This window comes from Leucopleurus acutus (genome assembly GCF_964270905.1).
Source record: "Leucopleurus acutus genome assembly, chromosome: 21".
In the NCBI taxonomy this organism is placed as follows: domain Eukaryota; kingdom Metazoa; phylum Chordata; class Mammalia; order Artiodactyla; family Delphinidae; genus Leucopleurus; species Leucopleurus acutus.
This window is the reverse complement of record NC_139163.1, coordinates 29492415-29506318: the sequence shown is the minus strand read 5'-3', so window position 1 is coordinate 29506318 and position 13904 is coordinate 29492415. Positions and strand designations below refer to the sequence as shown.

The following is a 13904-nucleotide window of genomic DNA, read 5'->3' as shown; positions in this document are numbered from 1 at the left end:
TTTTAGTGTACAATTCTGTGAGTTTTAACAACTGCATATAGTTATATCACCATCACCCCTGCCCCTGTGAATTTAACTTCTCCCTCCTTCCCCAGCCCCTGGCAACCACTGATCTGTTTTCTGTCCCTACCGTTTGTGTTGGCAACTAATTCAAAATTTTCTAAAAATAGTGTGCAGGTCAAATAAAATATCTGGGAAGTTCAACTCAGCCCACCTGCCTTCAGTTTGCTCTTCTGGTTAGGCTATTACAGAAGACAGAGAGCTTTAACTGTGGCCCCTGCCAACGTCCCTGGCTCACCTGCTGGAAGCAGGCAGACGAGGACAAGGGAACCAGGGTAAGGGGACAGCTGGGCATACTGAACATCACCCTGAGATTTGTCAGGCATGAGAGGCAAATATGGGCCCTGCTTTTCAGAGAGAAACAGGAGATTTTAAAATGTGAAGAGCACACAGGCATAAAAAAGAATGAAATGCCATCTGCAGCTACATGGATGGACCTAAAGATTATCATACTAAGTGAAGTAAGCCAGACAAAGATAAATACCATATATCACTTATATGTGGAATCTAGAATATGACACAAATGAACTTATCTACGCAACAGAAACAAACTCACAGACATAGAGAACAGACTTGTGGTTGCCAAGGGGGAGGCGGGTGGGAGAGGGATGGAGTGGGAGTTTGGGATTAGCAGATGCAAACTATTATACAGAGAATGGATAAACAACAAGGTCCTACTGTAGAGCACAGGGAACTATACTCAATATCCTGTGATAAACATAATGGAAAAGAATATGAAAAAGGATATATATATATATATGTATGTATAACTGAGTCACTTTGCTGTACAGCAGCAACTAACACAACACTGCAAATCAACTGTACTTCAATAAAAAAAAAAAAAAAGGTGAAGAGCACAGGCTGTGCGTCCCGGTTTCTTCACTTCAGAGCTCTCCGAACTGGGTCCAGCGGCACCTCTCAGCTCCTTGTCTGTAAAATGGGGATCTAATAGCACCAGCTCTTTGGGTGGTGGTAGGAGTGAGTGAACACGTGTGAAGAGCTTAGAGCCAGCCCTGGCTCAGGAGCGCTCCACGCCTGCCGTTATCATCTGCTGAGTCCCCCCAGACTCATGGGATGCCTTCCCTCCCCTCACTGAGCTTACACTTAGTCTCCTCTGTACAAATATGATAATAGGGCTTCCCTGGCGGTCCAGTGGTTAAGACTCCGTGCTTCCAGTGCAGGGGACGTGGGTTCGATCCCTGGATGGGGAAGTTCTGCATGCCACGTGGCACAGCCAAAAAAAAAGAGTGACAACATAACAGCAACCAACTCAAATTGAGGATTAAGTGCTGGATTACATAAAATGTTCTCCGGGGTTCCCTGGTGGCGCAGCGGTTAAGAATCCGCCTGCCAATGCAGGCAACATGGGTTCGAGCCCCGGTCTGGGAAGATCCCACATGCCGCGGGGCAGCTAAGCCCGTGCGCCACAGCTACTGGGCCTGCACTCTAGAGCCCACGAGCCACAACTACTGAAGCCCGCGCGCCTAGAGCCCGTGCTCTGCAACAAGAGAAGCCACCGCAATAAGAAGCCCACGCACCGCAACGAAGAGTAGCCCCCGCTCGCCGCAACTAGAGAAGGCCCACGCACAGCAACAAAGACCCAATGCAGCCAAAGATAAGTAAATAAAAATAAATTTATTAAAAAAAAATATTCTGTGAAGGGAGGTAATCCATAATGACCTCAAGCCCAATGAGTTAAACTTGCCTTAACTTTCTGCTGTCCTCTCACAATGTTCCCTTTGGGGGAAAACACTCCACTCTTTAGATATTAAATAAGCATATACCCTATAAGCAGGAAGGAAGAGCTGGAAGAAAATCAGTACTTATTGATAATCTACAAAGTGCCAGGCTCCATGCTTCCCAATCATTTACTAAACATTTATTCAGTATCTATTAATTATCTAGCCCTGTGCTAAGTGCTGGGGAATCAAGAATTTGGAGAGGATCCAAGTCCTCATGGCGTTTACAGGGCCTTACGGATGGAGCTCACAGACACGGAAAGAGGGGGGATCTACAGGTGCGGGGGTGGAGGGTCTATGGGAAATCTCTGTTCCTTCCTCTCAGTTTCTCTGTGAATCTAAAACAGCTCTTAAAACAGTCTTTTAAAAAAGGTGTGTGTGGGGAATGCGTAACAGTCTTATTGTTACTGTGATAAATGTCTGTCGGGGGGCCCAAAGGTATTGAATTCTAACTAAAGAGTAGGGGGACGGGGTGCCCAAAGGGAAGCCTTTCAGGGAGTAACGCTGTGAGCTGCCCTGAACGTTGAGGGCATCTCGGGAGCGCGCTGAGCTGGGCAAGATGAGAAGGGTGGCTAGGGGGAGACGCGAGGGCCCAGACACTGGCTGAGAAGTTGGGGCTTGGTCCTGGGGGCTCTTGATGTATTGTTACCTGATTCAAGCCTTATAACCACCCTGAGAGGATTACACAAAGAAAAAGAAAAAGAAAACATACTGCTATTTTATAGATGAGGAAGTTCAGACTGAAGTGAGGGGCTCCCAACCATAAAGTAAGTGGTGGGAGTGGGATGGGAAGTCTGTCTGAACTTGACCTCTGTGCTTTCTGCCCTCCAGTCCACAGCTTCCCCACACGCCCAAGGTCGAAGGCCGCTGGCGATGCCCAGTACTCACCTCCTCGGGGCCGGGCCACACCAGCTCCAGGTCCCCTCCTCAACTCCCGGCCTCTGCTTCCCGGGAACCTGTGGAGGAATCTTCCCACGCCCACTCAGCTGGCTCTGACCTCTGCCTCTCTCTCCAGCCTTGACTTCCCTCCGCGCCCTACGAACATTCCACAGCTGAGCACCCCTCAGATTTCCACCACCACCCCCCCACCGCCCACTCCATGCTCTACCTGGAGCGCCTGGCCCCCAGCCCCTCTCCCACCTGGCTGACTCCTTCCTAATCTGACTTCCCCCCAGAAGCACCCCCTTCCTCCTCCTGTGTCGTCAGGTGCTCCCTCCTCTGTACTTCTTTTTTTTTTTTTTTTCTCCCCTGTACTTCTGAACCTCCTCATCTGCCCTACAGCTCCCCATAGGGGGTCACATGGTTCGTTTTCCCCTGTAACTGTAGAACTACACAGTGGACACTCATCAAAGGATTGTTGAGTGAATGAGTGGGGTCCTCCTTCCCCGGCCCTGGGCCTTCCTGTCCAGCACTCTGCACGGCCTGGGCCGCATCTCTTCCCTCCTGGCCTGCGGTGCCCTCTGGTCTCCACCCTTGGGGGCTCTGCCCTCATCCAAAAGCAAAGCCAGACACAGAGGACTTCCAGAACCAGAGGGAATTCCCAGACCTCTCTGCCTACCTTCCTGCTCAGAGGGACCGTGAGAGTTAACAAGGCGCTCAGCCTGCAAAGGCTGAGGAAGAGAACCTTGGCCCAGGAGGAGGTCACCAGCACCCCACACCCATCCCAGAGTCAGTGGCAGGCTCTGACATCAGCAGAAGCCTGTGCCCCGATCCTGCAGTCTCCCCATACCACCTCCTCCCCGTCACGACGGCCATAATTCTCCCCACGACAGCAGTGGCAGGGCCTTGAACGTGATCTGCCCGGCCTGTCTCATGGTAACCCCTCCCCTCCCCACCGAGAGGCACGTGTGCACGAGGGCGCACGTGGGCCAGGACGGAGGAGAAGCCTGGGGCGGCTGGCCTGCTGCCTTCCCCCCCGCCCCCCCCCACCAGCCGGGCCCTCCGACCTCTTTCCACGCCGCTGGCTCGGGCTGGAGACAAACAAGAGGCCAAGGCTCTCCCTCTGGTGCCAGCTTCCCTGTGACTCTGAGAGGGCTGGAAACAAAGCCCACAGGCAGCGTTCCTAAGTCAGAGTCAGCTCCCCAGCTGCTCCCTGTAGAGAAGGAGCAGGAACCTGCCCTGAGCCACCGCCGCGGGGAGCTGAGCACTGGGAGGGCAGGGGAACCGGCCCCAGAGAGGAGACAGCAAACATGCGCACGCCATGACACAAATCAGGACCGAGACAGCCCCCCAAGGGGGACCCACAGTAAGGGACAAGCCAGTTTCAGAAGACTGGGTGGTTAAGGCCTCACAGCTCATGCGGGCGGCGGGCACAGGGGCCCTGGAGGGCGGGCCGGGCCGCCAGGCAGCCACTGCTCAGAGCGGAGGCCGGGACAGGCGTTTCTCCGGGTCGCTGGCCGCATCCCACTGTGCCAGCACGGCCTGAAGGGGGCGTGTGGGACTCACCTGTTCCCTCTGGACACTAGGCACTCGGCCTGGCTCCAGGCAGGTCCTGTCCGTTTCGTCCTTTCTAGAGTGAGGGGGACAGCAAGAGCTGGTGGGGGCCCTTCCCTCCATCTCTGTGCAGTGGTGACAGGACACGGAACTCTCTCACCTGGGGGGCAGGCCCAGGCCCAGGGCCAAATTCAATGTGATTCTCTCGACCCCCGACCTTCTTGCCAGGTGAATCCAGCTCAGAAGCAACCTCAAGGTCAACCTTAAGAGGAAAAGATGTCATTGGAGACCAGCATGCAGACTGGAATGAGATCCCCCTCACTGGGCCTGGACTGGAGCGTGGGAACTGCAGAGGAGAGACTGGGCCTCTCACGAGTCCCCGTTCAGACCACAGGGCCCCCCAAAGTGGAAAGACTGGGCTGGGCACCCCAATACCCTGTCTTTTGAACCTTTCAGCTCATGCCAGGCCCTATGGCACAGCCTGGCCAGCCCAGGTTACTCGGGAAAGCGTGAAGAAGGGCGTGGGGCATGGCCAGGCCCAGGCCCTCTCTCTTCGTGTCTCCGGCCCCGTTCTCCCCTCTGCTCTGTGAGCTGACAGGACTCAGTCCTGAGGTGTCATCCTTGCTCCAGAACTAACCCCTGAGACAGGAACTGACCCTAAACAGGGCTTTGGTAAAGGCTGTTGATAGAAACGGATGCATCAGTAATTGAACAGCTGAACACACGAAGTGTTGGGGGGCTGCAGGAGGAGCCGTGAAAAGATGGGCTGAAGGTTGTCGTCCCAGACCTGCCACCGACCAGCTGTGTGACCTTGAACAGCTCATTTCCACCGTAGTTGAAACGCACAATGTGAGAGCTGTGACTTTTCAGTTTTGTTTGGAGACTTACCAAGGACTGTAGCCCAGGAGCCAGCCTCCCAGCTCTGAGGAACTGCTCTGAAGCATGTGTGAGTTACGTGAAGAGGGTATGTGCAACCAAGCACATGTCTCAGGAGAAGGTTGCCGCTAGTCACAAGGAACAGGTATCTCATTTAATGATTTTAGTGCTTTATTAAGTAAGGGAAGATGCAAGAGTCCGGGTTCACAAAAGTTTTCTCCTGAAAATCTCTAACTACCTGAGGGCCAGTTCTGCCAGTTTTCCCAGAGCACGGTCTTCGCCCTGAAGTCCTTTGAGGGGTAACTATAGGTCAGCAACTGCAGGGGCTGTAGAACTGGATGGTGGGCAACATTCCTCAGTTGGCAGTACCCTCCCCTTGGTCATAGTTTTGACCAAGGTTTAGGAGGCATTTCATGACCAATTTGTCCCATGGCGCTAGGAAGGCTCATTCTTAGGTCTGGTGAGGATTTCGCTGATATAGGCCACTCAATGTGCTGTTACTGAACTAGGCCCATAATAGTCTTACTAGTCTGTTATAGTTTCCCTCTTACTGGAAACTACAGGAATAGCTTCCCTCTTACTGCTTCTTCCCATATCTAGGGTTACACTATTACAATCATTGATCTTATGTAGAACTATTTATCTGGTTAATCAAGTCGCCCAGTTGTCATTATTTTCATTGGAGAGTCCTTCTATATAGGTTGGAGAAAATCCTTTAAATGATATATTTTCTAGTATATGTAATCTTGTTACAGGTCATGAGGCATCTGATCTTCATCCAAGGATTACTGTGATAAGCTCCAGAAACAAACTTACAATGTCCTTTTAATAATTCAATTAAACTTCACAATAATGTAACGAGGAGCCAACAAAAGAAGTGAGCCCTGGGCAGTAAGTACAAACTTGGAAGACAATTGACAACATTAGAACTTAATATCCACTAGAACTTTTTTTTTCTCTAAAATCACCTTCATTTCTACCAAATATAGCCCAATTAAGGCTAATTTGTTTGCAAAATAAACTTGGCCTGATTATTTACATAATGTGTAATTGATTATATAGGCTCTTTTAAATTGTTTTTCCTGGAACTTTTCATAAGGAATTTCAGATTGAACTTTTAAAAGGCCTCTCAAGTTGAGCCAGGAAAGCCATGCCAAGGGCTTGCCATTAGATTCCGCCACAATAACTATAGATTTGGGTGAATTCCTCTCTTCTCAAGGTCTCCAAAATACCTTGACATTCTTCCACCTGCCAGGAGTTGACCTTCCTTATTCACCTGATAAGGCTACTGGGAACCTGAAAGTTTCCACTTTCTGGAGGGATCAAGTAGAAAGAAAAGATAAATGTTTCAGTTCTGCTTACAAAGGTCTAATTTACCAAGCTGCTATAAGTCATACTTAGCTTAAGGTTTCCTTATACCTAGAAAACAAAGATTAAAAGCCAGTAATACTTCTGACAAAAAGTCATAAAAATTATAACCATATTCATCAGTTATCAGTCATATATAACTAATTTTTTTTTAATAAATTTATTTATTTACTTTTGGCTGCGTTGGGTCTTCGATGCTGTGCACCGGCTTTCTCTAGTTGCGGCGAGCGGGGGCTACTCTTCGTTGTGGTGCGCAGGCTTCTCATTGCGGTGGCTTCTCTTGTTGCGGAGCACGGGCTCTAGGCATGCGGGCTTCAGTAGTTGTGGCAGACGGGCTTAGTTGCTCTGCGGCATGTGGGATCTTCCCGGACCAGGGCTCAAACCCGTGTCCCCTGAATTGGCAGGTGGATTCTTAACCACTGCGCCACCAGGGAAGCCCTGTAACTAATCCTTGATCTTGATCCTTTAACAGTTTTATTAAGCCATCAGGGTTTCCACTAGAATTCTTTAATTTCTTACCCAGTTCAGTGGTTAGTTCCCAATTAAGTGAGTACTTGTAAGATAAGTTCCGCATGTATTTTACATCAATCTGGCTGGGGTGTTAGTCAGAGCTTGGCTTTCTGACACCCCTTAGTTGGCCTAATTGAGGAAAGACATTTGGCCAGCCTCACACCTAGTCACTCAGTCCAGACCATTCAGTGTCTTTCTGGAGGCAGAACTGGGCGGGGGGTGGGGGGGCACTCCCCCAGTATCTTTCAACTGGGCGTCAGGTACCTGTTATACACCACCAAATAAAACTCAGGATTATCAACCAATTATTGGGAGATCTGAGAACCAGGAGAAACTCACCCAAATTCGTCTGGACTCGCTGAGGAGGTGGATGGGAATAAAAGGCTCTTGCTGCTACCAAGGTTCTGAATCCTCATAGTGTTCAGACAGAGGAGAGAAGTTAGCTCTGTGCTCCTTCATGGTCAGCAAAACTGTCGACTGAAGAAAAACGTACAAGAGAGCTGTGAGTTTCAGTTCTATTGGGGGACTTACTGAGGACTATAGCCTGGGAAACCCTCGCAGATAGCTCTGAGGAACTGCTCTAAAGAGGGAGAGGTACAGGGGACGCTGGCTTACGTGTGATTTAGGGGAAGGGTACCTGCACTCAAGCACACATTTTGGTAGAAGGTTGCTCCTGGTCACAAGCAACGGGTTTCTCCGTTCATGACTTTAGTGCTTTTCTAAGTGTGAGAAGATGTAAGAATCCAGATTCGTAAGAACTTTCTAAAGCATTGTAAGATTGGTAACTGTCTAAGGGCTCACTTTGCCTGTCTCCCCAGAGCACAGTGTGCCGCATCCTGATCACCTTCCTGAAGTCCTTTCAGGGTGTCCTGTAGGTCAGCGACTGCAGGGGCAATGACTCGATTCTTGCAGAACCGGGGCGGGGGGGGAGTGCCGTTCCTCCAGAGGCTTCGGGCCCCTCATGCTGGGGCTGGGTGGCCTCTGCCAGTTCTGCCTGCCTGTACCCTATCAGAAGCCCTGGGTGCTATCCCAGGGCAGAGCTTCTCAAAGCCTAGTGTACAGTTCACAGAATACCTTCATGGCCATCACCTGGGAAAATTTTTTTTAAATACAGGTTTCAGAGCCTCAATTCTAGACTTGTTAAATCTGGAATTTCTGAGCATGAGGGCTACAAAGTTGCATTTTAAACAGCTTGCTGCTTGAGAACCACTGTCACATGTGCATACTTTTTTCTAAATTGCCTTGACCTCTGCTGCTCCTTTTCTCCTCTCCCCTCCATCCAGCCTGGTCAGGCACCAGCCTCCCAAGCCCTTCCCCCACCCCCGCCCGCACTCCCCGCAAATGGCCAAAGGCTCCTTGTGAGGCAATCCTTCTATCCTTGGTGCCTTCCTTTACACGATGAGTGATGACTTTTTTATCTCCTGATGATGAAACACAGCCTTCAGCTGGAGGCATTTAAGGCACAGGACGCACGGTCCAGCCGCGGCTGCAGGACCCAGAGGCCAACCCTGACGGCCCAGGAGAGGAGCCAAGAGCACCACCACCAGCCTCCACGCCTGCCCCACCGCCAAGGAACCATGCTCCTCGCCACGTTTAAGCTGTGTGCCGGGAGCTCCTACCGACACGTGCGCAACATGAAGGGTGAGCTCCTGGGGCCCCCCTGTCCGGCCGACCAGGAGCCCGCAGGCAATGTCTAGTGGGGAAGGTGTGGGCTTGGTGGGACAGGCCACTCAGGTCCCAGGGGTGCCGCTCACTGGGGGAGCCTGTGCAAGCCTTTCCCCTCCCGTACCTCAGTGTCCCCCGCGCTGAAGAACGCAGCTGGATACGAAGGTTCCTGGGTGCCTTGCAGACTCTGTCATCCCCGGCCTCCCCTCCAGGGCTCCGAGCTGTCTTGGCTTCTTCCTGACTCTGCCTGTCTCTAGGATAGGTACCAAGGGTGCCAGGGAAGTCCAAGCCGTGGTGGCAGAGGCAGGAGTCAGCCTGGAGTCCAGGAAGCTGTGTTGGCAAGCCTGAGGCAGGGCAGGCGGGAGACGGGGCGAAGGACAAGAAAGGGGAGTAAGACAGCCGAGGAGCACGTAGAGAGGGAAGGTGGGTGAGGTGGGGAGTCTCCCTGTCATCAGTCAGGAGGCGGAAACCAGGGTCACTGGAGTCAGTCCGCTGCTGTCGCTGTCACTGAAGGGACCACAGACAAACCTAAGCAAGTCCTTTCTAATTACATTGGGTTCAGGTGGCCACTGTTTAGATGGAGGCCACACTTGGAAGACCTGTACCCGGCGTGGGGCTGTTCTCTCTAGATCAGCGGGAACCCCCAGGGCACACGGAGCAGTTACTCACGCAGAGGCCACACAGACCTCGGGGACGGGTGTCTGTAATTCCCCTTCTGTAGCAGGATAGGTTGTTCAAAGCTTCTCTCCCTTTCAAGAAGGAAACTTCAGCAAGCTTGAGTGTGGCCCTGCCTCCAGGCCCGGCCAGCCCAGAAGGCAGGCAGGTTTCTGGCCCTGGAGGTATTCCTCATCAAGTCACTTTCTGCCCCAGACCAGCTTCCTCCTCTGTGATGAGATGAAGGGGTGGAACATTCTCTGAGGGGCTTTTCTGCTCCTAAGCGACAGTTTCCCTCCCTTCCCTGCAGGGCTGAGGCACCAGGCTGTGCTGGCCATCGGCCAGGAGCTGAACCGCAGGGCCCCGGGGGGCCCAACCCCAGCTGCCTGGATTAACCAGGTTCGGCGTCGCAGCTCTCTGCTCAGTAAGTGCTGAGGCTTCTGGGGCTTCTACCAGCGGCGGGGGGCTCCGGGGGGGGCGGGCAAACGATGTGCATGTAGCTCTGGTCCCTTCCCCCGCATCCCCCAGGCGTCCTCACTCACTTTGATGGGAATGGCATTGTTCATGGCTAGACCCCCCTCCCTGTCCCCTGTGTCTAACTTAACCTGCAGGCTGGACCATATGGCTTTGGTCTGGGCTCTTCAGAGATGAAAGGGGTGAAAGCTCGTGGGAGGCTAGGAAGCTCAGTCTCTCCGTGGCTTTGTGTCCAGGTTCTCAGCTGGAAGACACTCTCTACAGCAACCAAGAACTGGCCTATATCCAGCAGGGAGAGGAGGCCATGCAGAGGGCCCTGGGCATCCTCAGTGACCAGGAGGGCTGGAAGAAGGAGAGCCAGCAGGTAAGGGCGGGTGCGGAGGAACCCACAGCTCCTCGCTCTTCACGGGCCATGCTCGAGGCCAGCTGGGGTCTCTGCTCCTCTCAGAAGTCCGGCCTTGTGTAACAGTCACTGGGTAGCAAGCATTTTTGAGAATTCTCCTTTCCCAAGAATATATCCCCAGATACCCCTCTCCCCCAACAAAGATGTCCTGGAGACTGCGTTTGAGAAACGTTTTTCCTGTATCCCTAGCTCCCCTCCAAATGCACTGTACACCCATTCAGACCATGCAAAACAGGGACTCCAGGGGCAGCACAGGCCTCATCCCCCTGGGTCAGAAGTTCCAATGCTGAAGCACAGTGTCTGTGCTGTTAGCCCGCCTTATGGCTCACCTCGCAGGGGTGACCTGGGCTCACCCGCAACAGGGCTGGAGTGGGATACAGGTGGCCCAAGGCCCTCTGGGGCGCTCTGCTCCTGAGCACTGCCCCTTCACTGGGAGCTGGGAACAAGGCGTGTGTTAAAGGCCAACGGCTCTACCGAGACTTTGGCCGCTTTATCTTCACCAAAAGCTCACATGCTGCCCATTGGCCAAAGTTCAGGTGAGATCTTTCCTTCTCCAAGTTCTCAGAGTTAACAGACTACAAGTTTGCGAGTTGGGAAATCTGGGATCTAGGCCCAGCAATGCTCTTAGCTAAGGGTCCTGGGGCATCTCACTGACCTTCTCTGGCCCTACATCCCTCTGGTGTAAAATGAGGGATTGGATTTTTAAAATAAACCTATGTGTGAAATTAGCTGGTTGTAAACCACCTTCCCTGCTCCCAGATGCGTCTCTCTCAGGATCTTTGAGCTTCTGAAGTCAAGTAAGGGCCTTCTCAGGTGGCCCTTACCCACACCCATCAACATTTACACCCAGGAAAAAAGGGCCCAGGGAACAGGCAGGTCACCTCCCCAGTCCTCAGCAGATGTACGAGGCAGGCAGCAGGAAGGAGGACCTCCTCTACCTTAATCAGAGATGGTTCCAGGCTTACTCAGGCTTAGCCTGGAGTTCCCCTGGCTGTTCCCCTCCTGCCTTGCCTGGCACTGTCTACGTGTCGTAGGCCGGGAATATTTTTTTCTAACCTTTCCCTTGGGGCTCCTCTCTTCCCTGCCGATAGGCGAATGGGGACGAAGTGTTGAGTAAAGTGATCCCAGACGTGGGCAAGGTGTTCCGGCTGGAGGTGGTAGTGGACCAGCCCGTGGAGAGGCTTTACGAAGAGCTCGTGGAGCACATGGAGGCCATGGGCGAGTGGAACCCGAATGTCAAGGAGATCAAGGTGGGGAGGCCCAGGCAGAAGGATGGCCACAGCAGTCGGGAGGGGGCTGTGAGCTGCGGTGTGCCTCGGCCCCCCACCTGGCTGAGTAGTGACTCTGGTTCTCTGTGGCCTGGCAGGTCCTGCAGAAGATTGGAAAAGACACAGTCATCACTCACGAGTTGGCCGCAGAGGCGGCAGGAAACCTTGTGGGGCCCCGAGACTTCGTGAGTGTGCGCTGTACCAAGCGCCGGGGCTCCGTGTGTGTGCTGGCTGGCATGGCCACACACTACGGGGAGATGCCCGAGCAGAAGGGCGTCATCAGGTAACACTGGCAGCAGCCTCAAAAGCTCCCTTTTTTAACACAGGCTGGGGACACGCACCTGCCAAGTGTGTGATACATCCCCAGCTCTAAGAAACCACAATCCTTGGTTCCTACCCTCAGCTACCTTTCACAGAGGAAGTCTCATTTTCCATCGCAGTGTAGGGAAGACAAGACTGGCCACACTTACATAATCAGTTTGTCCTGACCCTCCCGGCAAGTTTAAGAACCTTAGTAATTTTCTAAAACAAGAAGTAGGGCTGATGGGACAAAGTGAGAGAGTGGCATGGACATATACACACTACCAAATGTAAAATATAAAGCTAGTGGGAAGCAGCCGCATAGCACAGGGAGATCAGCTTGGTGCTCTGTGACCACCTAGAGGGGTGGGATAGGGAGGGTGGGAGGGAGATGCAAGAAGGAGGGGATATGGGGACATAAGTATACATATAGCTGATTCACTTTGTGATACAGCAGAAACACACACAACAATGTAAGGCAATTATACCCCAATAAAGATTAAAAAAAAAAAAAAGTAGGGCTGAGGTTTAGCTGGTATGCTCAGGTCCCACTGTAATGTTGATTAAAACAGAAGCCACACCACTTGGAACAGTTGCTACCTGAGTTTCCCAGGGGCCCCAGCACCACCCTGGACCCTTCCTTGACCTCCCCATCATCCAGCGACTAAAAGGCACCGCAGGAGGCCTCCAGGCTTCAGCTCCAGCTCCAGTCAGCATTTGTTCTGATGAGCTGGTAACCGTGCCAACTGTTAAATGTCACCCTTGGCAAAGGACACTTCTCTGATGAGATCTGGGAAGACTAGTCAGCGTTTGAGAACTCGGCCTTGTCCCCCTGACCTGACATGTCTTCACCCGGCAGAGCTGAGCACGGCCCCACCTGCATGGTGCTCCATCCCCTGGCTGGAAGCCCCTCAAAGACCAAACTCACCTGGCTGCTCAACATTGACCTCAAGGTAAGGGGCGGGGTGGGGGGTGCTCGGGACAGGCGGTGGTGAGCAAAGTAGGCTCTTACTGCTCCCACATCATCCCGCACACAACTGGAGAGAGCCTCCATTGTGAGGGAACTGGGCCGTTGCAGAGGGGACACTGGAGTGATGGCCTAACTGCTAGTCCATCATCTCAGAAGCCTGCACTGGCTCCCTCTTACTTCTCATATCAAATTTCAATTCTGTAGTTATTTTTAGAAACAAGGAAACTTAGGCCCAAGAAGGTACGGTAGCTAGCTCAGGGTCACACCACTGGGAAGACAGGGCTGAAATCTGCCTGGACAGCAAATCCAGCGCTTCTGACACGGTCATGACAGCAGGGCAGTAATGCAGTCCTCCAGCCCCTGACCCTGATCAACTGAACGGGGGCACGGACCAACAGAGCTAGAAGGCCAAGCCTAGGCAACCCACCAGGTGTGTGATCGGGCACGGCAGTGTCTATAGAGTGGAATGTCACCCACAAGATGGCCAAATTCTTCTAACTTCAACTCTAGGGATGGCTGCCAAAGACTATCATCAACCAGGTCCTCTCGCAGACCCAGGTGGACTTTGCCAACCACCTGCGCAAGCGCCTGGAGTCCCGCCCCGCTCTGGAAGCCAGATGTTGAAGACCAGCCTGCTGCTGCCAACGGCTCCCAGCTGAGCGCGCTTGCAGGCTCACGAGGAGGTCTCTGCTGGAAGTCTACAAGTCTGTTAAAGATCTTCATCCAGGGACAGTGGGATGGGATGGTGGTGCGTGTCCAGTATGATACTAGAACTCAGATGGGTAACATTTTAGTACCAAGAAAGTGGGGACAAGGCTCTTTTAACTTCATTCACTGATTAGCTGTAAAATGAAGCACAGGGGTCCCAAAATATTTGTAAAAATTTTTTTTCTGGGCCCTTACTTGTCTACCTAGAAACATCTTTAAAATGCTACCAGTTAACGAATGCAGGGTGCAGAGGGTGCAAAATACCAGGATTAGGACCGCACGTTTGATGAGCTCAAGAGCTCCATTCCCTGTGGGCAATGTGTGCAGACAGAGCAGGTGTTACACAGAGCCTCCTGAAACCCTCTGCTCCTCCACCAAGATGGTAGAGAACTGCGCCAAAGAACAAGCAACTCCCACAGCAGACACCGTCCAGAAGTCTAGTTCAAGTCATCTTAATGAAAAAATACAAAACTAAT

At 52.4% G+C, this 13904-nt stretch overlaps 2 protein-coding genes and 1 long non-coding RNA gene across 7 annotated transcripts in view; 1 reads left to right on the top strand and 2 right to left on the bottom strand.

The window, feature by feature from the left end:
* Window positions 1-6655: 6655 nt before the first annotated feature.
* Window positions 6656-9469, bottom strand: LOC309977632. 2 transcript variants are annotated; one of them, XR_014327081.1, is made up of 3 exons: window positions 8776-9469; window positions 7326-7463; window positions 6656-6868 (listed from the first exon to the last, which is right to left on the bottom strand). It is a non-coding gene; the product is annotated as an uncharacterized lncRNA (long non-coding RNA). The 2 variants fall into 2 exon arrangements; XR_014327082.1 differs by lacking the exon at window positions 8776-9469 and adding an exon at window positions 7624-7707.
* STAR (steroidogenic acute regulatory protein) lies at window positions 8564-13344 on the top strand (the record flags this gene model as incomplete). Its single annotated transcript, XM_082863853.1, has 7 exons — window positions 8564-8627; window positions 9616-9729; window positions 10016-10143; window positions 11274-11432; window positions 11549-11733; window positions 12610-12703; window positions 13231-13344. 7 exons carry the CDS (start codon window positions 8564-8566, stop codon window positions 13342-13344), a joined length of 858 nt encoding a protein of 285 aa, XP_082719979.1.
* ASH2L (ASH2 like, histone lysine methyltransferase complex subunit) overlaps window positions 11431-13904 on the bottom strand; it is a 32743-nt gene continuing 30269 nt past the window's right edge. For all 4 annotated transcript variants that reach the window (XR_014327077.1, XR_014327078.1, XR_014327079.1 and 1 more), the window contains one exon: window positions 11431-11551. The gene's annotated coding sequence lies outside the window, so the exon portion shown is untranslated. The remainder of the gene's footprint in view (window positions 11552-13904) is intronic.